The 23,411-nt window shown below is 38.6% G+C and overlaps 1 protein-coding gene across 1 annotated transcript in view; it reads right to left on the reverse strand.

Moving 5' to 3' along the window:
- Positions 1-22,709, reverse strand: part of LOC148416028 (calsyntenin-2-like) — a 178,714-nt gene extending 156,005 nt beyond the window's left edge. Inside the window, exon 1 of the mRNA XM_088427843.1 lies at positions 22,432-22,709. Coding sequence (XP_088283969.1) covers positions 22,432-22,495 — 64 coding nt within the window. The 5' untranslated portion in view covers positions 22,496-22,709. The remainder of the gene's footprint in view (positions 1-22,431) is intronic.
- Positions 22,710-23,411: the final 702 nt, after the last annotated feature.

A 23,411-nucleotide genomic window follows, 5' to 3' on the forward strand; every position in this document is an offset into this window, starting at 1 on the left:
TGTGTTAGTCATCTAAATATATAAGCACAAGAGATGAACTTGTTTCAGGTTAAAAATGTAGCATCCTGTGCAGTTTTTTTTTTTTTTTTTTTTATCTTGCAATAGCTGCATTTCAATGAAAATCAATCCTTTCAAGATAAATTCATTTTTGACTCAGCACACTGCGGGTTTTTGTGTTGAGCATTTAACAGAATATTGGCTCTAACAGTGTGTGAGTGTCTGAAAAAAGGCCAAGATGCTGACGAGTTGCGGTACGTAAAGAGGGAAGAACGAAGGGTGACGCCTCTGCTATTGCCTACTGTGTCACCTCCACGAAAATCTTTTGCATTAATTTATGTAACACAGCAGCACTGCCAATATGCTGGTTGGTATGAGTCATGACATCAGTGTTGAAATGTTTCCATACAAAAGCATGGATGTTGGCTCGTTTCCACACGCAAACACAATCGGATGACTTGATGTCTCCAATGAATTACTGTCATATTAATGACTAACCATGAAACTTTAACCATCTACACAGCTTTGTAAACAACAAATCCTTTCCCGTCATAGACGACAGGAAACAAATGAGATCAGTATATGCTTTCTAACTCACGGTAACCCAGTTCTGTTTGACCTCCAAAGATGAAGTACATTACGTACAACTGGGCCATACAGTGGCCGGAAGTTACAATGCTGCTATTCACTCACAGAAGAACTTCCAAAGAAGCTCCAATGAGTGTTACATTCACTGCTTTGAGTTTTCTCTGTATTTTTGCTAATTATGCAATCATATTCTATACATTTGCTTTGCAACTGTTATTTAGATTGTTTAATAGAGAAATTCAAGTCCAAAGACCTCAGTAGTGCACAGTGCTGAAATGCAATCCTGTGATTTGTATAGTGAAAGCAGCAGTGTTCATTGGAAATGTCAGAATGTGAGCTTACACATTCAGTCTCTGCATTGACCTTTGGTTTTATGTCCTTTACTGTTTCTCAAATGTGCAAATGAAGTTTCCATCCTTCCCTTCTCTCGTTCACTTTAACCTCACGCTATAATCAGCAGCACGTTAAGGTCACATGTTTTATTTGTGGTTGTCCAAAGAGCCTGTCCTTTGAACACCAACATAACATAGTCCGTCAGGCTTTTTCCATGTTTTTTTTTTTTTTTATCATTTATTTTCATTATGGATGTATTTATTTTGCAGAAAGAATCAACCCTTTTTTTTTAATGCACCAAATGCAATTGCCTAGAAAACCATTAGGACCGTATTTGGGTAGACAGGCACCCAGCGTAAAAACTGTGAGCCACTCCAATTGGCCATGAATCACACAAATGGTCATTTCTAACTGCGCCCATCCAAAACCCATGCACACAGTCAGATTGCACTTTGCATAAAACAGAGTTCTCAATGTTGCGAGCCACAATTACCTTTCACGCAGGGTGCGGAGCTGTGCATCTCTGGTGTGACATTTCTCACTATGGCAATCTTCCACCTGTGTTATGCCTCTTGCCTTGCCATGAGCTGCCATATTTGCAGTTCAACTTTCAACCTCCCATCCTAAAATGTTTGTCAAGAAATCTTTAGCTTGAAGGGTTCTTATATGGATGATGTGTACTTGTTATTTTCCCGACATATATTATCATGTCGTAGTTTCCATAGCATCTCATATTTTGAAAAAAATCATTCTCAGCTAAGATTTTTTTCCTTCACAAAGCTGCCATGTTCTGCATTTGGTGGATTTTGCTCTGATTATGTTTTGGTTTTCATGTTTTTCTTATAGTTCTTTTTGTCTGTCTCCTCAGGAAATTGTGTCTACCTGTGCTTGTCAACTTGGTCCTTTGTGTTCCAATCAGCTCCCTCACTCGTGTTTCTCGTTAGTTTGTCATTTGGTTTGTACTTTGTTTCTGCTTTCTTTCGGTCTTTTTCAGGTTCTACTGTTCTAGTCGAGTCAATGGCCTAGAGTGCTTAGTCTGAGTGTTTGTTTATTAAACGTTTTATTTTTTTTACTTTGATTAAGCTAGTTTTAATATTATTATTGTTCCAAAGTGCCTTGTTTGTGCATGTGTACAGTAGATTGACATTAGAAATAATAATAACCTAAAAACATGGACTATTGCCCAATAAAGAATTTTCTCAGTCGGTCAAATCAAATGCCGCTGAGGTAAATGAACATACAGTATATTAAAAATATGATATGGCGTGAAGAAAATCCCATGAAATGAAGAGTTTATCAAAGTAAACATGGGAGTTTCTCCATCAAGGATTTTACACATTTTTCTTGCGTTGTGGGATTATTTTGTTGCTCAGTGGAAACTACATGTCAGCAGCTGAAAAAAAATCCCTCGTCACCCAAATCTGCTACTAGTCATTCTTGCTCCCACAGCTAATAACCCCTTCATCATTGGAAAACCTGACAAATTTGAAAAACAGCCAAATCAGCCTGCCTGCAGTGCAAACTTCTTGATTCTCCCTGTGTTTACAACTGAAAAGATACACACATTACAGTATTTTCAGGCCCTAGTTTTGTCTATCATTGTCATCTTATTTTTAATTATATGTTTATATAATGTGTGTAAAACGCAGATGGATATAATAAAGAATGAACAGGACTAATGTTATTTCTGAGGTTTGCCCCATAAGTAGGCATTCAGCAGAAAGAGAATTGGTTATAATTTCCAATTTGATTATTGTGTACATAAATACAGAAAGAAATAATAGTTTTTAGCCCCTTTCATACGATTGGTGCATCTGAGGCATCTGCATGGTTGCTAGCTTGCTGACTTTCGGGCAAGCTGGGAAGATGTCTCCGTGGGGCAAACTCCCTTTTCATTTCTTGCAGTGCGAGTGAGAGGCCGACAGTGGACTAGCGACAGGAGCATTGATCCACTGTCGAGATGGGCTTCATTGACCATACTGCTTGGCATTTCCATTTAATGCTCATTAACTGGCTAACTAGTCCCAGCCGCCGTATAGCTCGAAGATGAGCACAAACCAAAAAACACATGCATGCTTATCACATACCTACGTCACGTATTCATTCTAATCCAAGTAAGAAAATGATGATTCTGCGATGTCAACTCGAACCCCAATTCAAAATCATCAGCAGTTCGTGAACAGCGCATATTCATTATTGCTACCACCTTCGTCATGCGTGATATCTGGCAGTTGGACTGGTAACCGCTGACCTGTACCACATTTGCATCACTGATTTTAAAAATGCCACTTTCTCTCATCAGTTCTCTATCGCTGAAACAGGAAGTAAAAAAACGTACGATTGAAAAAGATGTGTTTTCAGAGGTCGTTTTTTTCTTCTCTTGATGGGTGGCTAAAAACGAAGCATAAAACCACTAAGCCTCACATTCTCGATGCGAAGATATAGCCTGGCACTCGGCTGCTAAAAGATTAATAGATGCACCAGTAGAACAGGGTATAAAATGCTTTTAGAGATACTCTGCCCAAAGGGAACAACATTGATTCTTTTGGTTGGAACCATCATTGTCATTTGGCAAGATGGCATTCTGTAAATGAAGTAAGTGTTTCATGTCAACAGGACCGGCCCCATCGTGACCCGTAAATGTGCTTGTTAAGGAGGAGCACTGTATTTTAGCAAGCACCTTTAAAAGTAGCTTTCAAAGCTTCTCTTCCATTTTGGATCTTTTTCAGGTCATTGTCCACGCTTTAGGTGGCCAGGTCGATGGTAGAAAAGTCACATCAAAGTGACGGATTGATTATATCGGTGTCTTCTTCAGGCGGCCGCTATTGAACGTGTCTGTGATTATCCTGTGACATCACCACACCAATTGAGGCATCATGGCTTCCATTAAGCGGATCAATACCTATTTCATTCATACAGATGTTCAAAGTTCAACATGACAGGAGTGAGAGGGTATCAATCGCACTCGCACCCACAAAACGATGAGAAAAGAAGAGAGTGATTTGCACTGAGCAAGAAAGGAAAATGGTCAGCTAAAACCCCATTTGCAACCAGAAGAGATATGATCAAGGACAGCCATTGATGTAGATTTTTAGGACTTTGAACACAACTGTGAAGTGCAAACAAGCAACTGATTTCATGCTAACCATCTCCACACATACGGATGATGGGCTACATGGGTTGCTGGCCCTGGCGCTTTGATGCTGGATGTGGCGCTGCCCTGACTCAAAGCTGGTGAAGCGTAGTTGTTGCCCAGTAATAACCCATGCAAAAAAATAAATAAAGAGGATTAGAAATGTGTGGGATGCCACTGCGACGCCAAGAACTGCATGAATGTAACTTTTGTATGTATTTGTTGCGTTTGTAATATGTTACCACAAAACAAAATCTGTCTGTCATTTTTCTTGGCAGTCCATGCTCTTTGCACAGTCAAAAGTGAAACAGAAAACAGAGTTTTGCTTCTATGTTCCCAGTCAAGTTTGCTGTTCTAATTTGCCAATTTTCTCTTGCACTTATTGTCTACAAATGTCAAAAGGTGACTAGACAGACTCATATTGTTATTCCTATCCCTGTGGATGATTACCTTTAGGCTTTATGGAATGTAGTCTGCTTGGGGAAGTGAACGGAATAAGAATTTTATTGTGTGGTATTACTATGCATTTGACAATAAAACTCTAGAATCCTGAATCTTGAGGCATTCGCTGTCAGCATCCTATGCAGACAATCAGGCAGTTGCTCTGCACACTCCCCTCTCCCACACTTCCGGTTGACATCTCAGGGCGTTCAACTTCACAAAATCCTAGGCCAAATTTTTGGTCAAGTCACGCCTCTGTTCATGTGAGATGTCACATCAGTTTGTGCAAGTACTTTATTAAAGGTATGCTGAACAATACTACTGATGAGCCGGGTGTGAAGTAGTTTGTGTTGAATAGTCTACATATTTTATACAGTCCTTGATGTAAAATAGGTTCATGTTTTATGTAGATGCATGGTGTTGAAACTTTGCAAACGATTCTGTGCCCCTTTTTACATAACCAAAGGAAATAATAAATCAATCCAAATGGAATACTACTCTCTGTTATTTGAAAGGCTTTTCCATTTTAAGTGCTTTGCTACCATTTTGTGGTATCTATGGGCACTTACAAACCTTTCATGTCAATTATTTGGGGTTTTCCTTTTTCATATCAAGTATCACTTGCTGACCAGATCAATAGCAGTGAGCACTATGTTCTGTTAGAATTTATTTTGTTACATCTACATTTGCATCCACTTTTTGTTTGCGCATTTTGTTACAGTAACTTTTGAATAATTTTTGTTGTAAAAGTCTCCTAAAAATTGGTAGCATATGGCTGTCCAACAGGGGAAATTGCTCTAAATTGTGTTTAATTCTACAGTTTAATGTTGCAATTTAATCCCTATTCTGTATAAAACATTAAACAAAAAGGAAGGAAAACAGTGTCATTCACGAGATCTGGTGGCACATTGCACTCCTAGGATACATTACATCGGATGATAAATAATAGATGGGTGGCTGTATTGGATTCAGTATAAAATCCCCTCTGTGACTTTCTCATTATGTCCCTGATGTATTTTGTATTTTTGTGCACGTTAACCATACTCACACCTCAGATAGAAAGCACAGCGTGCTGCTTGGAAAGCGAGAAAGGAACTAAGTAAGAAATATTTCTTTTTTTTTTTTCAACAGTTTTAGCAACAGTGACGAAGAAGGGACTGTAAATAGCTTGCACTATCTGTGGGGTTGAACTCTGGAGCAGATGTTGACACTAAAAGAATCTCCCGTGTATTCTACAGTGCCAAGTTCAGTCACCCCACATAACTTGGTAGACATTTCCCCATCCATACAATATGTTGAGAAAAAAAGGACAGAGAATGGCACTGGAAGGTTGATTGTGTGAAATACCAAATGTTACCAGATAAAATGTTCTCTTCCGCCTACTCTTGGCGTTTTATTGCGAATTCCTGAATCTTCTGTAATGTTGCATTATACAAGAAAAGAAAGTGCACGTCTGTAACTAAAGGCTTTTGTGGAGATCATATTAACTTTACTGCACTAATAAAGTGTTTCGGTTTACAGTGCTCGTGGTGAGAGTTCCAAGACAGGTTAACCACACATGTGGGGAAGAAGCTCTAGTACAGTTGTAAAGCATGATCAATTTTTCATAAATAAGCCAAGTGTTGAATATTATGTTTACAGTTTACTGTTCCGGCTTCCTATTTGCATCACTATACATCTATAGCAACGGTATTCCTTTGCCTCTTTTACATGCCACTGCCAAAGTCACCTCTATGTTTCATCATGCAGCTTCAGAGACTCATGGGAATACAGGACAGACAAAAACAAATGAATAGAGAAGCTAAACACGCAGCGGTTGCTACCGAAGGTTCATTTACAGCAGCAGTAGGGAGTGGCACCTGAGAAAAGAGGCTAATTCAAGTGCGTTCCCAATGGGAAAGCCTGCCTTGGTCTCAAAAATGCACAAAACAAAAACAATCACATCTACTTCCAAAAGTGGGTCTACGTGTAACTTTTGTATTTTATTTTTAATTTAATGTCCCTTTTTTTTGCCCCTAGAAGAATATTCACTTAAATTTTAGTTTCTATGAGTGTTGTCATATCAATTCTTAAAAACTGATCTCACCTACTGCCTGATGTCACCTAACTGGTGATTAATATTATCATTGAATGTTGTTTTGGCATAACCTTCAAATATTGCTTTTGGATACCAATGAACAGCATGTGCTCTGAACATAATTTTTAGACACAATTTTCACAGTTTAAAGTTCACTCTTACCTTTGCCCAGTATTTATAGGAAGTGTTTTCATTCAGAAAGACAAGGTCGCTTAAGCAAAATGTATTTTTTTGCAAGGACGCGTCATTTTGATCCCGGATAATATTATGGATAAGCTAGACTTTGTTTAGGCTGTATGTCAGGTAGTTACTGGACAAGGAGGAGACAAAGGCCAATGAAAAGACCTTGGACGGATGATATTTCCTTCCACATGAACTGCAGCTGCAGGGGAGGGTATGAAAAAAACAATTTGGACAATTGTATAAGATACTTGGTAGAAAGAAAATCAATGCCATTTTGTCTCATCTGCTTGGCGGGTTGAGAAGTTCAGAGTAGAGTCTTAAATGGCAAAATGGCCCCGGATCCTGATCTTTGTACATTTGCTAACCTCTGGACATTAAGGCAAACTCAATTGAAGTCTTTAGTGCGAGTTTTTATTTCAGAGAAAAAGGAGACGCTTATTGGGTGAGTACTTAATTACTAATTCATATGAGCTTGGTCCCTGATAACAGGGCGACAAAATGCACCACTTCTAACAGTATCCATTGTTATAGTTTATAGATTCAGAATGAGATGTGAAGCTAAAATAAGTCCATGATCACTTGTGAAACAACTTCAGAAACATTTGGATGATGCTTGAAATAATGAACTCACCGGTATTTTTCTGCACAACCAAAAAATGTCATCAACGTGTACATCGACAGAAAAAGCAGAGAAAGTATCTCATGTTTATTCACACCAGGGGCACATCATTCAAAGTGGTTATTTATATGAAAATTCAACAGATAGCATCTTTAAATGTAATTCAGCTAAATCTCTCTCCAATTTGCAGCGGCTCAATAGAAGCTTTCTCTAACCCTGTGTTTTTTTCTCGCTTTCCTTCAATTTCAACCTGTCAGTCATCAACTCTGCAATTCTCTACCTTCTCCTCTTATGCCCTCTTGAAACAGTCGCGGATTGCCATCTTTTTTCATCAACCATATGCATAAAAGCTGATATTCCAAGGTGCTGGAAATGGGGAGAAATGTAAGATAACAATGTCAATTCATAAACATTGCTTCCAAAGAGCGTGCAGTTATGAAAGCACCAATACCACACTGTGGAGCACCACAATAAATCTCAGGCTGTGGCATGGCAAATACACCACAGACTAAGGCAACTGACTCAGGGGAGGCAAAAAGAGAGCGAAGTGAGAACCAGTACAGCCATAAGGAGTTCCAATAGGCTCTTTCATAGTTTCTGGAAAATTGACTCATCAGGCATGTAGCAGTGGAGTCGGAATTCATCACACAGTGTCTCTCACACAGAACCAACTGGAGTTGAATTTATCTGTTTGTGTGTGATTCACACAGAAGCAGCTTCCCACAGACAATTAATTAGATTGATTGACTGTTTTTTACTGAACATATATATAAAAAGCACAAAACACAAAGAAGAAGCAAATACAGAAATTGTCAGTATATGTGCACTTGAATGAAATTTGCTATATATATTCAAAAGGAAGTAGGAAGAAGTATAAAACGTATCTAGTCCTACTTGTAGATATTGTACTGTATGTGCCAAAATCCGCTCCTGCTTGTTGTTTGACAAAAGAGAACAACATTTTGACTATTCAAATCAATGGACACACAAAATGACTCAAAACCACTTTGCTACACAAAAGCCCACGTTTGACACAGACCCATAAGTAAAACATAGAAACCAATAACCATTTCCTATGTTTTGAATGCTTCAAAATCTCAGCGGGAAAATGTCAAATAACAGCATGACACAATCTATGACTTTGAGCATCTGTGGGACTCCATAAAAAAGGAGAGATCATTGATATTTAAATGGTGCATTTGTGGATGTGCTGTAGTAAGAGTCTGATAGGGTGACGGGTATATGTCCCCCGGCAAAGTGTGTGATGTTGAAAAGGGGATTATAAAGTTTACTTTTGAAAAAGAAAAAAAAGATATTTAATGCATATAAAAACAAAGGCACATAAAATAGTCAATCCCATTATTTCCCACCAATGTGTGATGAAATTGAGTGGAATTTGACAAGAAAACAAAATAATCAAAACCCATAAGTGATTATCATACATGACTGTGCAGTCATCAGATTGAAAGACCTTGCGCTGATGCAGAATATGCTTACTTTTCCAAATGTCATTGATTAACTGTTTTATTATGATCAGTTAGAATAATGCATTAATGTTGAAATAAAATATGGACACCACAGGCTTGCTCATTATTATATTAACCCAGCAGCCATTCCAACTAAAACAGTAAGTTTACATGATACAAAATGTGGTCTTACAAAAATAAAATAAAATGCAAATTGTCACACAACTTGCCAGAGGGGTGGCCTTAGACCAAGGGTAAACCCGAGTACATTTTGCATGTAAATGTACAGAGAATACATAAGCATGAGAAGATTTCCACCGTATATCACATACAGTATAGACATCTTGAGCCAGCCCCATGTTACAATACATTGCGTTCAACAGGCAGCCCAGAAGAATCATTACAGGAACAAAAACATCACTAATTTCACTAAGCAATAAAAGGTTCAGCTCTAAAGGGTCTTCAAAGTACCTCTCATCTCTCTCTCATACAACTAAGAAGCTATACCACAATAAAAACGTCACGTTTTTGCTCTTTAAAGGCTTCCATAAATATAGACATTTATGTACTGAAATAATGCCGTAAGAGTCTTCCCTAGCTAAGATAAAACAAGAAATACATAAAAGAGTATTCCTGTGAAAAAGACAAAAGAAAATCTACGGCCTGCCTTGTCATTATAGAGATTAAAAAACAGTAATTGCCACTTCTGTGGAATTTGTGCGCCTCTGATTTCAAACTGTTGGTGTGGTCTTAAATAAAAACGTGTTTGATGCATAGCTCTGGTAGCCAATGAACAACATATACCCTACCAAATATTCAGATACAGATTGTTCACAGCACAAGGAAATGGGCAATAAAAATGGGTCAAAATGCATACAGATGACAAAATTGTAATTTTTTTAACACATTGAATCATGGATTATGGATGGAACGCAGGAGTAGCCAAGTCTGGTCCACTTTCAACCAATATACCTGGACTGGAATTGGCTACCCTCAGCGTAGGTGTTCATAAAAGTTACAGTTTGGAGCATACCTCCGTTTTGGGTTCACAGTTTGACACGAGGTAGGTATGATAGGAAAAAGAACAAATAGCTCAAAAAGCATGATTCACCATTTATTTTTATTTACTTTTAGCAGAAATTATTGCAAGTAACAGTGTGTTCAACATAGTGTCATTTAGAACTTTTAGACCTACCCGAGATAACTTGGAATATGATGCAGAGGACTGCTAAAAGGTAGTCAAGCTATATTTTATGGAAGTTAAAAAAAAAAGCTTGTCTACATCGTCAAAGATAGCTTTCAATGGCCCTTTCAAAAGCCCATTCAACCATCCAGTACGGCAGAGAACCATTTATCCTCTTAGCGTGCAGTAACGTGTTTTTTTTTTTTTTTAAAGGGGGGCGGGGGGCTCTAAGCATTATGGCACATGTTAATTAGGCAATGAAACTTGTGTTTGTGCTTCAACAACTGTTACTTTGAGCGAGAGGAATCTGAGCATTTAGCCAAGTTTCTGTGATTTATTAAACGAAATTGTCCCGAAAATAAGCGACATTCCGCCAGATATATGTTCAGATCACCCTTTTTGTGTAATATAGAACTGGCATTAGAGGAAAGGACGATAGGTCAGTTTGAGAAATTAGCATTTTCTCAGCCTAACAAGACTTGCCTAGCAAGTTTCGGCAGCTCCATTTTTGTCTTTACTTCTTCTCCTTAGCCTACGCCTCCTGAAAGAACTGAAAAACAATTCATGGAGATCTCGCTGATGGTGGGTCATCAAACATTTGTCTGTGTTCTGAAGTCACTGTGATGAAATTCTTCTTCTTCGTATTTTTTGTTTATTGCTGATTGGCGAGTTGATTTTGGCCCATGACTGCCACCTGGCTTGGAAAGCAGATACTGCAGTTGACTCATGTATTCGTCATCTAGCGGACTAACACCGAATCTTGACATCCAAATTTTTATTTTGAGACCAAAACCCTCACACCCCTAACACGGAGGAATTTGCGCTTTAAAAATACATCAGCTTTGTGACTTATTATGCAGCAAAAAGTAACTTTTCCTCTTAGGGTGTTTGGTGTGCGGCCCCGACATTCTCTGAGACAGATGTTGAGCTCAGCTCAGCCATCTACGCTCCCCATAATGAGAACCTGGGGGCTGGGGGCGGAGGGAAGTTTCCGGGGGCTAGCTGGCTCTAACACTCACGGCACAAACCAAATATGCCAAAAACTCCACAGTATCGTACATTTTAAAGGTGACTACGACTAAAACAGACAATTAGGTGAGACATGTATGACCATAGTGAACCAAGTAGGGATGCATTATTTAACAAGAAAGCTGTACTTCTTCTTAAAGATTGATATACACACGTCAAGTGGCAAGAGATTCATATACTAGAGGGCAAGAGGAGGTTTGGTAGAGTTTCTTGTATGTCCCTGTGTCTCGTGCCCATCCGTTTCAAATGGTTTCTATGGTAGCTTAATTACCACGTTATTTGCTTCCACCCTTCGCTAATACGCGAGTGTTCACGGTTGAGGGACTCGTGTAACCTTATTTACAAGAAAATGCTTTCAGCTATTCTTGCCAGATGTAAGAGTTTTCAGTTTTTTTATGATTAATAATGTAAAACGCAAGAATGTGTTTGTATGTTTGAATGTTGGGCATTTACAAACAAGAGAACTATGTTTGGTTCGTTCATTTAATTTTAGCCTTAACACTTCCTTTCAAATCAAAGTGAGCCTCCATACTGGGAATGATGAAGCCAAGAGTCAGATTAAAAAAAAAAGAAAAGACAAGCTTTTAAGCACTCTCAGTACAGAACTATCCAAATGAAGAATATCAGTGAATTCTCAGGGAAAGCCTGAAATTGAGAGTGAAAGATGAATCATAAGACAACTCCTAAGGGAAGTGCGGAATGGTGATAAGACCTGGGTAAGTCTTCCTCTATAATTACCTCCTTGCTAATGCTTCACCCAGAAACCAAGTGGGAGAGTGGAAAAGGATGCTGATGGAGGAGATTCCAATTTATTTCATTGACACAGACAGAAAAATAAATAACAGATGATGGTATGACAGAGTAAAGGGTGAATGGAGGGAGTGAATGGATGCAAAGTAGTGGGAGGAGCAGGTACACGGTGACCCAGATCCTCTTTGGGGGGTGAAGGGGGGGGGGGGGGGGGGGGGGGTGCTCCAGAGATGCATTTGCAGAGCGGGAATACGGAAAGAACAAGAGACTTACAACATAGGATTAGCAACAAATACACCACCAGGAGAATAGAAGAGACCTCAAAGGTCCAACATTTACACCAGCACTCCTACAATTGTGTGGGGTCATGCATTCTCAAAATACAGCAGGCTGTAATTTGAAGATTTATGCATGTATTTGGCACCCATAACATTTGGTTTCTTTTCCCTGCACGGAAAAAGTAATGAGCATACTTTTGCATACTGTTAAAACCAAAACAACCTAGACCCAAGACATGTTCATATGCATACACACACGCACACATACACTTAAAGTGCACTAACAGAGTGTCTCCTGCTTGTTTCTCTGTAGCTGCTACAAAGGCACTGTAACTGAATCAATGACAAGTTATACTGTAAATGATTGCAAAAATCCACGCTGGTACCTATTCCCTTTGAAAGGCAGGGCTCAACAATAAATATAAAGAAAACAAACAAAAGAAACCCAAGAAAATACATTGTGTGATGCAGTCAATGAAATGATCAGGACATTAATTCTTAACATTTGTGTTTGTGTTATTAGTAGTTGAATATCATATTTAACCCTTTGAGGGTTTCTTTCAACACAAATTTATATCATTATTTGAAAAGGTTGGAGCTTGTAATAGTTAAAGGCATGCTGTGTAAATGTTGCTTGGTACAATTTTGCCCCTTTGGCGCTTAAAGTTTTAAAACATTTATGCTTAATTTATGTTGTGCTATGTATTTTATGATGACGACAAACTGTGACTTTGTATAAAGTAGCATATCCAGGACAATTCTTTTCATAACTTCCTTGCATTGCTCACTTAATCACTGCTTGTAAAAAAATGAGGATTTGCTTTGTATTGAATCACAGGTCTGCAGGATGGACTTCTCAATAAATTTCATGTATATACTTTTATATATGTACATTCTTTCATATATTTAAGGATAGAAGGTTGCTATGTGGATTTATGTGTATTGAATAATAGCGCCAGTCTGTGATTTTATTCACCAAACAGGAGTCGTTCTATAAAAAAAAAAAAAAAAAAAAAAAACAGAATTCACGGTATTAAAAAAAAATCTTGTCATTGTCATATTTCTCTCACTGACCTTCTGATGGCTATTCGCATGGATGTAAAGAGAGCACCCTATCATTCAGAAAAATGACCAACAGGTGTCATTTTGTTGGAGATAAGTGCATTTTATCATTGAAACGCTACATGTTCCCGCACCATTTATGCCCACCCATCTGTCACTCATCAATCACTGCTGGAGCTGAACATATCTGTGACAGCCTGTCACATCCCTGAGTGTTTCCTCACTCATCTGCACCCCTCCGATCATTTTGCACATGGCTGTATATACACACTCAGGCATAAGATAATGGGACATAAGTCATTCCGTGTTTGAACAATGAATTGCTCCATTGCTGTTTTCTGATTTATTTCAGCACCAAGGATAGTGTTCCACTTTGCCTTTTTGCTTTTATTCACACACATACGTTCTTACTGCAGTGTGATTATTTAAAAAGAAATATTCTGTACATTGCCAAGGAAGCGAGAGGACTTAACATTTCACCATCTATCTTGTTCATTTGGAATTTCCAAATGTGTAAAATCAATATTTAAATCCGCTACCATCAACTGCTTACTTGCTGGATGACTGCCAAGGGGACAGACACTGATAAGATACACAGACATCATGACTAAGTAACATTTTTATCATTTAACGCATAAGTGGTCTGATGCAGGCACAACTTTAACTGCTGAGCAACCTTGTACGGATAATTTATGTTCTTTCACGTCCTATGTAAAATACTGTATGTTTGTGTGAGCATGTGTCATTGCTCAAATACTTGTGATGATCTGCATAAAATTGCCAGCTCTGCCCGGCCCACTTCAGCTTGTCGTACAATATGTCATGGCAAAAGATAATTCCATGTGACGGATTTGTTGAATGAAGATTTACAAAGTATGGCGCATTTAACGAGGAATATCTACGATAGGGTCACATGTGTGTATGTGTACGTGTTCATGTGTGCATCAGCTTGTCTGTGTAGAAGCTCACACTATGTGGGAATGTGCAACAATGAACACTTGATGAATATGTTTGCGCAGGCTGCCAGTACCTGTGGATAATCATCAACCTTGCGAAACATTAGCAAATACACGGCCTTAATGGTTTTTGTTGGGCTGTGTGTGTTGACTGCAAATGAAGATCAAATAGTGGTGGTAGCATAAAATCTGATATTCAGGAAAGAATGATCTACTGTAAACCCACTGTAGGCCTTAAGAATGGAAAGACAATACTCAGTCTTTTACAAACCATTGAGTCCTAATGAGCTATGAGTATATCTGCTAGAAATGACTGTAAGATGAGACAATGATGTGGCACTTAATGTAATGTTAATATGGTTTCATCAAATGGCATAATGCATGTATGCATACATCCTACAATGATGCATTCAGACCTACCGTGCGGCTGACAGTATTCACTTAATATTTTTACCCTAATTTCAAAGTAGGGGTTCTATAATACCAAGATATTTTTTTAATTTAAGAAAAATAATTTCTCTAGTATAATACTTTTTATCAGGAATGTTCCAAAATGAAAATGTCTGGCTGAAAACCAAAACAGCAAAAGAAAAAAGAGAAGCTTATTGGCTTCGAGACCACACTGTAACGTTAACAAAGCAGCATCCTGCAAAGGTCTGTAAACGGATGATGAAAACGAAATACATTTTTGCATCTTTTTACACAATTATGATAAAACATGCTATCATGATGATTAACTGAAGTCAAACAAATCTGCAACTGAAAATGTTCTTTCCATCAAAATGTGTTGCAAGTTTAGAAATGCGGATCAGGTTGCCTACTGTGATCAATCGCATTTACTGTATGAACAACGTCAGCTATACATAATGAATGTTGTCTTTTCATTTGAAAACATATGCAAAAACATATCAGCTCCACATCTTAATTTGTATCAGTAATCAGTGACATGTTATTTGTGTTTTAAAAAAGGAAACACAGCTGATATGTCGTTTACGGTACAATTGATGCATCCCAACGGTCGTTTTACTTTTTAAAATCTGCACCATAGAGTCCAGTATTAAGTGTGGGTCTCTTGCTACTTCTTTTCCAATTTGTGGGGCAAATCAATTAGTCTTGGCTGTCAGAATGAATAGCTGCAGCCAAGAATGGACAAAAGGAAAATATGATGAGGAAACACACGCTTGTTGTGCAGTGCGCAGAGGACTCTTAGGTACTGAACAATGTGCTTTCACACATTGTTGCTTTGTTACGCAGCACCCTGCTTTGACATTTAAAACAACAAAAGAAGGCAAAGAAAGAAAAGAAAATCTCTGCAGTGAACAAAAGAAAACGGTGGTGTTTTTAGATGAAAAAAAAAATTCAGGCATACTAACCACTTACAGCAAGTCGTCAAAATTGAAATTCTGAATTTCCCTCCAGTCACAGGATAATCAGAGGTGGCAGACTTGCATTTTTTTTTATGTAATTACATAAAAATGTCAGTTGGTCTGTCGGTACGTCAATTAGCAATCATTTCCACTGAATGGTATTATCATATTTTAAGTTATACTTAAATGTCGGTGTTAAGTGTTAGTGTGGGTTCTCACAACTGCTCATAAAAGTATTGCTGAGGTTGAATTTACGAAAAAAAAAAACAGGAATTAAAAAAAACTTCTGTCTTGCATTTCCTGACCAAAAGCCAATCAGAGAAATAATGCAAATTTGTTCTGCACCCATTGGCTAACTGAAAAAGTGACCACCTTGCAGCGGAAATGTATCCCAGATTACTCTTATCAGGAAGCAATTTTGTTATGTAAAACACATTTAAAAAGCAAAAATACACGTAATACTAAACATTAATTTTAATCAGTCAGCGAAATTAAGTACATTTTGGTTGATGGAACAAGAACTACGAAAGGGAACAACTACACATAAATCTGCAGTAATGTCAACTGTGTTGTAGCTGTGAAGGACCCATAGTGAATTAAACTAACCCTTTTTATTCACTCAACTGAAAATATATCTCTACTACTTAGTGGTGCACTTGCGATATTTTTCTTTGTGTATAATTTGTTTCAGTGGCGCATTTGAACATCTGAATGCATGTGCAGTATATATGGCGGAAGAGGAAAGATAGGGTTTGGGATGAAAGAAAAGATAAAGTACCATTAAACACGAAATTGGAAAAGGTATTATTTGTCGATTCATCCAAGGCGAGAGTCATTTTAGAATACCGGAGCCTTGATTTTAAAGCATTTCAAAGCATTCAAGTGACAGCTTCCAGAGCAACGATGACAATTTTCAAAAATTTATAATAATTAAGAGCCTTGCCATAATCCAGAGACTTGTTTAGATGTTTTCTTGGTCACACTTGTAGGCTTCACAGCCCTCACTCAAGTTTGCCAACAGTTTTCGCTCCATAAACACAAGAACGTCAAGATTAATACAAGCAGCTTTTACCTCCAAGCAATAATCATTGCAAACGGAAGGACATAACATTTAGCAAATTCATTTGACTTAATTGCTGCTTGTCGAAATTGCATTGACCGAATGCGATTCTAAATGTTTTCTTTTATTATGTTCTTAAATGTGCTTTGTGGAATGGAGAGATTATGACTGTAAGGCGAAAGAAAATAAAACAATGTTTTCGTTTTGTGACATTAAAGTGGACTTGCCCAGATCATGCCATTCCACGCCTTGAATCCCCGGCGGCACTCCCGGATGTGTGAGTGTGTTTATTTCATTAGTTATTAATTTACAATGGCATAGGGTATTAAAAGAGGGAAGCTTACGGTCATACTATCGTGAGAACGCTCGGATCTCAGAATCTTAGCGGGGTCGGTCCTGGTTAGTACTTGGATGGCACTGGGAATACCAGGTGCCGTACGCTTCCAGATGGTGCCCCACTGTGGCACTGGTGACCGGGCCTCGGACGTATTGGGCCAACCACCCAATCGCCTTAATCCCCAATTGGTTGCAGAAACAGAGATAGAAGCCGCAGCAACCATCTCTGCCCTTTGCCTCACCCGAGGCGAAGAGGAGAACTAAGGAACTATTATATTGATTTATGGATCAGGCAACAGCAGAGCTTCGTATTCGATTGTATTTATCATTGGTGTATACAGGACAATCGAGGAAATAAAGACGTTCATCTGCTTTCTTTACTGCCTTGCATGTTAAGAGTGAGAGGGAGCTAAGCCTATATCAGACGACCTCAGGCTTGCTAGAGCCTGGATAGGTTAGGGTTAGGGTTCAGCTCAGTCAGATAGAGGAAAAAGACACTCATTCACTCTCACATTGACCGAGTGATGAACATTGATGGCGAAAAAATGGAAGATGCAACTATAGCGTATACACTCCAACACCACATTAAATCTGAACAATCATTATGTGCTGCGGCCTTCTAGCATCAAAGCAACGCCAAATGAAAGTGGCTGCAGCATGAAAAGGCACAGCAAAGCAGCATTATTCAATATCTGTGATGTTCCTCCATGTTGCTGAGCCTCGCCCGTCCGACTGCAATGGCCCATCTCGGATTTGGCCCACATCTTGTTTCAAAGACTTGGTGGAGGATTTATAGCATGCCCCGTAATGCGCGTTCTCTCCCCAATAAGCAAAGATGAATGTGCCTTGCTTTTTCTTCCTACCCATTTTTTTTTCCACGTTGCATAAACACAACACAGTCACATGCATGCACACGCATACAGAAGCTCCGTATTAAATGTCTGAATTATGGAATCGGTGTCAATTAAATTGGATATCTCTAGACACCATTATAGAGTAGAGACCTAAAGCTTGTTTAAACCTTGTTGTTGTTTCTTACATGTGGAACCGACAGTGGAAATCTGCCATGTATTTATCTGGACATAATGAAGCTGCAAAAATGTCCCATCAACAAAGAGAAGCAGTGGGAAGCTGAATTAAAATACACTGTGTCGATAATGAGCTATCTAAATTCAGAGTTTATATTGCTGGGAATTATACAAAAGCATGGCTCCAGGCAGCACTGGCAGAAATTCGGCAGCTTTTTCTGCTTGGCTGCCTGATGATTCTCCCTGTTGAGCAGCAACACGGTCTGTCTTGGTAAAAGCGCTGGAGCCGCTCAATGTATCTGCGGGGCGATATTTTAGTTTATACTAACATCTTTTCTGCATACTTGGTGGCTGTCAACATGTTGGCTGCAATCTGTCACTCTCCCGCATGTGCTTGGCCAAACACACCTAAACACACTCGCTCGCACAGCGCAGCGTGTGAGCTCTTTAAGCCCTCATTCCTGACAACTACGAAGCATATACTAAGTGGATACACACACGTTTAGATACATGTGCCGACTTTAAAAGGATGACTCCAGGGTGACGGTGGTTAAAAGAGGCTGCACGTCCACGCTTTCCCGGAACCAAACAGCGGCTAAGCCGAAAATGACAGCGGTCTTCAGCGATATCTGGAAAACGGCATTGCATGCTTGCGCTACAACTGAGGATCCTTCCCCATGTATGACATAAGAAAAGTACTTTGGTTGTAATTACAGTAACTCAGTATTAGCTACAGTACCTGTACAGATGATCATGTAAAACGACACCAATAAAAATGGTGTTGGATTTACACTATTTGTCAGGCTAACAGGAAATGTAAGCGTTATCTAATGTAAACACATAAAACCCACATATATTCAGATCACTTCTGTAAGATACTGGAATATCCCCGGTGGAAGTGGAGTTTCTCATATGCAGTTGGATTCCTTTTTTAAGTTTGTAAACTACTTCCTGCTTGAAAAAGAAACACAAGCCAAAAGAGATACGCTCTCTTCAGAATGGGTTGGTCTAAAAGCCAATGCCCCTCTCCCACCTAAACTTTTGACTCAGGTTGTTTTCTTTGTCGCCAATCGCTCTTATTGCTAACGCTGACACAGACATAGACAATTATACACAAAAAAATAACCAGGATCAAGATAGATTTCGTAAAGTAGACATATATTCTAACAATGTGTCTACATTCAGATGCTTTTATTTCACGCCACAACTTGAAACTATTTAAAGGGCCCGTATCATGGAATTTCAACTTTTTTTTTTACCATGTTACAATGTCAATTTCTCAGCCTAAACACCGCTAAAGTGTTATTTTCTGTATTTGGTGCATTTTTTTAAAAAACCCTTGCTTATTTTGAGTTATCGGCACAACACGGCCATACCCGAGCAGATAAAACTTTTCTTGTGAAAGGCAACTTTATCCATGGAGACGTTCGCGTTTTTTATGTTCGGCTTCATTTCGAGGTTGGGGAGGAGACATTTCGCACAGAATAGGCCAAGTAAACAGCCACTTTTCATTTATTGGTCACAATGTTTGACTGTAGACAATGTCGAAGAGGCAAAGTTGTGTGTTTTGGAGCACCTGGCAATACAATCAACATTTTAGTAAATAATTCACCTGGAACTGTTATTATGATTAGTGGATTCTCAGGACTACCAATTTGAAAGGAATAGGTGTTACTGTGTGTGTGCTCTCTTGACACATCTTTTGCTTTGATGGCAATTCCAGTTCATTTCAATGTCAGTAAAATGCCTGTTTTTGAGTTCCTCATTTACTTCGCCTCTGACTCCCATTACTACGTTTTCAGCTTGACATCAAGGTCATGAAGGGGACGTGGCAGCCACATGGTGAGATGTGAACAAGGCTTGTCAATTCCTGGTTAGAAATTCAGCCTCTAATATAACAAAATGCAATGAATTCCATTGTAAGATCCCTTGTAAAGGTAAGATCCCATCATCAATATGAATATATTTAACAGTGGAAAGTTTAAAATACCATGATGTGGGCTCATTAACCACTTATAATTGAGTGAATTCAATGCAACACTTTGGCCAGTGCTTTGTTTTATTATTTAATCTATTATCGGGTTGTATTTTTTACTTCTCACCTCAGCCCAAGGGTTAAATCTGATTATTTTGTTGATGCCAGAGGGAAATTGCGATACTGCATACTGAAAAGTATTAACACAGAATTGAAAATAGAAAAAGGTTGAGTTAAATACATTTTACACAAATGGTTTCAACCAAAAAAACTAGACACCAAAACGCAAATCAGCAATTGTCCATAATGTGTACATAGAGCATGTTAAAAAAGAAAGAAGCCGAGATATGGCCTGGGGTTTTATAGTCTGTCAAAATAAGCAGCACAATTTTGAAACCTTTGGAGTTGTTATTTTCACCTTTTCGCTTTTTTTTTTTTTTTTTTTTTTTTTGTGGTGTTCATATTTTAAATACACAGGATGTTCCAGGAGTCTTGGGCAGATTTTGACATTGAATATCTTCAAATCTATTTTGGATATAAAAACATGCCTGACATATTGTGAAAGCATTTCATCTCCAGTTTTACATGGAATGCTCCAGGATGCTCAGCGTGAGCACAGTTGGTCCCACATCAAGCCGACAGTCTAATTCATGCCAAATGTGCTCAAGCTTTGTGTTATTGATGATTACAACAGCTTCCATTATGAAAAAATCATTAACTTAAAAAAAAAACAACGTAATGAATGTAGCTGTGAAATGGTACCGATTTCATTTTACCAGCGTTCATAGTTGAGTAGATATTAGGGCTTGAAATGTGCCCAAGACCTCTGGAACACCCTGTATCCGATGAGCACTAATGTGAAGCCTATGGCTTTTATTCTTAAAGTAGTTTATTTTCTCTTTATGGAATGAATGTCTCAATACAAAATGCGTCAACAGTGATCAGTAATTTTCCCCTCCGACATGCAAGGTCGTTTAATCCCTGACAAAGGCACCCGTATAGTAATTCGAAAGATAGTGGACACACACATCACGCCGAAGTTGCTTGTTCAAGGTTAAAGCTTAAAGCGGAGGCCGGGTCAAGGTTTCCATGTGTTTTTATTGCAACTGGACCAGCACCAACAGTGAGGTTCTTACCTGTGTGACAAAACACCAAGGGTGACACCTTTACACACTCGTATTGTCTTGGGACAGCCAGACCAAATTGACAGGTGTCACCTTGTTATTCTCCTGAGCCAAAGCCAAGCTCGGTCTGCAGGGAGTTGATTAGCAAGAACCTGTTGCCACATTTACCCACGGCACATTGCCAAACTCATGAGAGAATTGAGCAGACATGCTGCATCGGGGACACTGGTAGACCTAAAATTAGCTCAGCGATGAAGCGAGACTGCCAACAGCATGGCACATATTTATGACATCTGGCTGTCGTTATCACATAGCTGTGGCTTTGGGTGTTTTGAAATTCTAATGAGTTAATTACAGCTGTGTATTGAATTAGGGAGTTGATAAATCCTGTCAATGCTTCATTTATGTACAGTGTACATAATACATATGCTGACTTAATTAAAAGTAAACCAAAGACAATCTGAATTCATGTACAAGAAACATAATTGCTTGACTTATTGTGATGTTATTTTAGGCCACAAATATTATAGAAATACAATCCAAGCATCTTTGCTTCTATTTTTCTGTAACTGCTCATTCAACCACAAAGCAAAATCCAACCTGTTCAGAAATGATCATAATTAGTCTTTTTATTTTTTTTTTTTCCATCATCTCATAAGAACACATTTGCCTACTTGAGAAATTGAAATTGGATCATATGTTAAATTATACTTCTGGGCGATTAACTAAGATGAATATTAAATAGTAGGGATTACATACAGCTAATGTATACAATAGTATGAATAATGAATAAATAGACTATTTAAAACCACTTGAAATGCACGAAGAAATTCAATGTATACATTAATGCTTCACTACAAAACAAAAGCAACCCCAGATCCAATAAATGGGCTATGAAGAAGACTTAAGCTAACTACTGTCCTGATCTTATTAAATCAAAACCATCCCCTTAAGTACTTATGAAATACCATGAACTCGCAACAGTCACCCGCGTAAGTTGAAGAGTTGTATTTACAATGTTGCAAAGCTGACAATGCTCAGCGTTGGATGTGATTATTTAAATGTGGTTATCAGTGTAGTGCGGGCGTAGTTTTGCACTGATGTTAATATTCAAACTCATATTTTTGATTAAAAACAGTGTGCTCCAGAAATGATAATAATAATAATAATAATTTAAAAATAAATTTGTTAAACGGCATTCAATCGTACAGATGTATACAATATTGGGTGCAATTTATGGAAAGAAAAAAAAAGCGCAATTTAGAGGAGCAGTGAGAAAAACCAGGGAAGAGCAAACATCAGCAATTATGAGTTATCTGCATCAGAAGGTCATCTCTGTATCAACGTACTGTACGTTCCATCGAGTTAGCATTCAACCACGCAGTCCAGTGACGTTGTCCTTCACATGCAGCACAACACCTTAGTAGCGGTGATAGTATTTCCTACCTTTGGAGTGAGCCGCGCTCAATCCCAGAGCGACCACAGCCAACACGCCGGCTGCAGTCAGCATCTTCACGGTGGACACCTCTTCTTCTTTCCTTTGTATGTCTACGTCTTTCCTGCTCTTTCCTCTTTCCTTACTCTTGCTTTTGTTCACTATCCACTCCTCCCGATCGCTGGCTGGATGTGGGACAAGGCTGGCAGCGCGAACGCGGTGCACCGTGCGCTTCGGCGGAAATGGAGCAAGTGGAGAGCTTTCTGTTGGAACGGGACGAGAGGATGGCACGAGCCCGGGACTGGACCAGTGCACACGTCACAGGGAGGAGAGATTTTTTTTTTTCTCCATTTCTCCTTGCAAAAGCCCTCCCTCCTTATCTTTGACCCTCCTACCATTCACTGTACACATACCCGGACGCTCGCACGTGAATTTACGAGCAATAAACTACCACCGAGAATTCTGATATTGCTGGCACCCTTGTGTTTTTTATTGCTAATTACATCTTGCTTACAACGAACAGATCCGTGCGCTGCTGTACATCTGGTGACACTCCTAAAACAGTTTTAACTATACTGTATTTAATGGCGTACCTTCAACTTGTATTACTTTACATGGTTCAGATTGTTCACTGTACCATTCTAATGTTTAAAGTCACCCGTTAACTATTTTTTAAAGATGACCTCGTTATGGGAAAGTTTGTACTTTTGGTAGTTTTCTTCATTTTGGGACCTTCCTTCATTGTAAGGTACTTTCAGCACAAGTGTTTATTGTTGGAAAGGTTAAAATTTGTCAAATAATTCAAAAACTAGAGAAGAAAAACAATATTATCTTTTTTTTTCATTAGGAAATTTATTAGCTTTTCATAATTGGATATTTTAGCATCAGTAGGAATTAATTGAGCGATTTAAAGTTAGAAAGTTTGAACTGAGAAAAAACATTTAGAAAGCAAAGAAAGATTGCAGAAAAATGTTAACAGTTTAGCATTTTG

Source organism: Hippichthys cyanospilos, chromosome 11 (genome assembly GCF_059441005.1).
Source record: "Hippichthys cyanospilos isolate Australia breed blue-spotted pipefish chromosome 11, RoL_Hcya_1.0, whole genome shotgun sequence".
NCBI classification, from domain to species: Eukaryota; Metazoa; Chordata; class Actinopteri; order Syngnathiformes; family Syngnathidae; genus Hippichthys; species Hippichthys cyanospilos.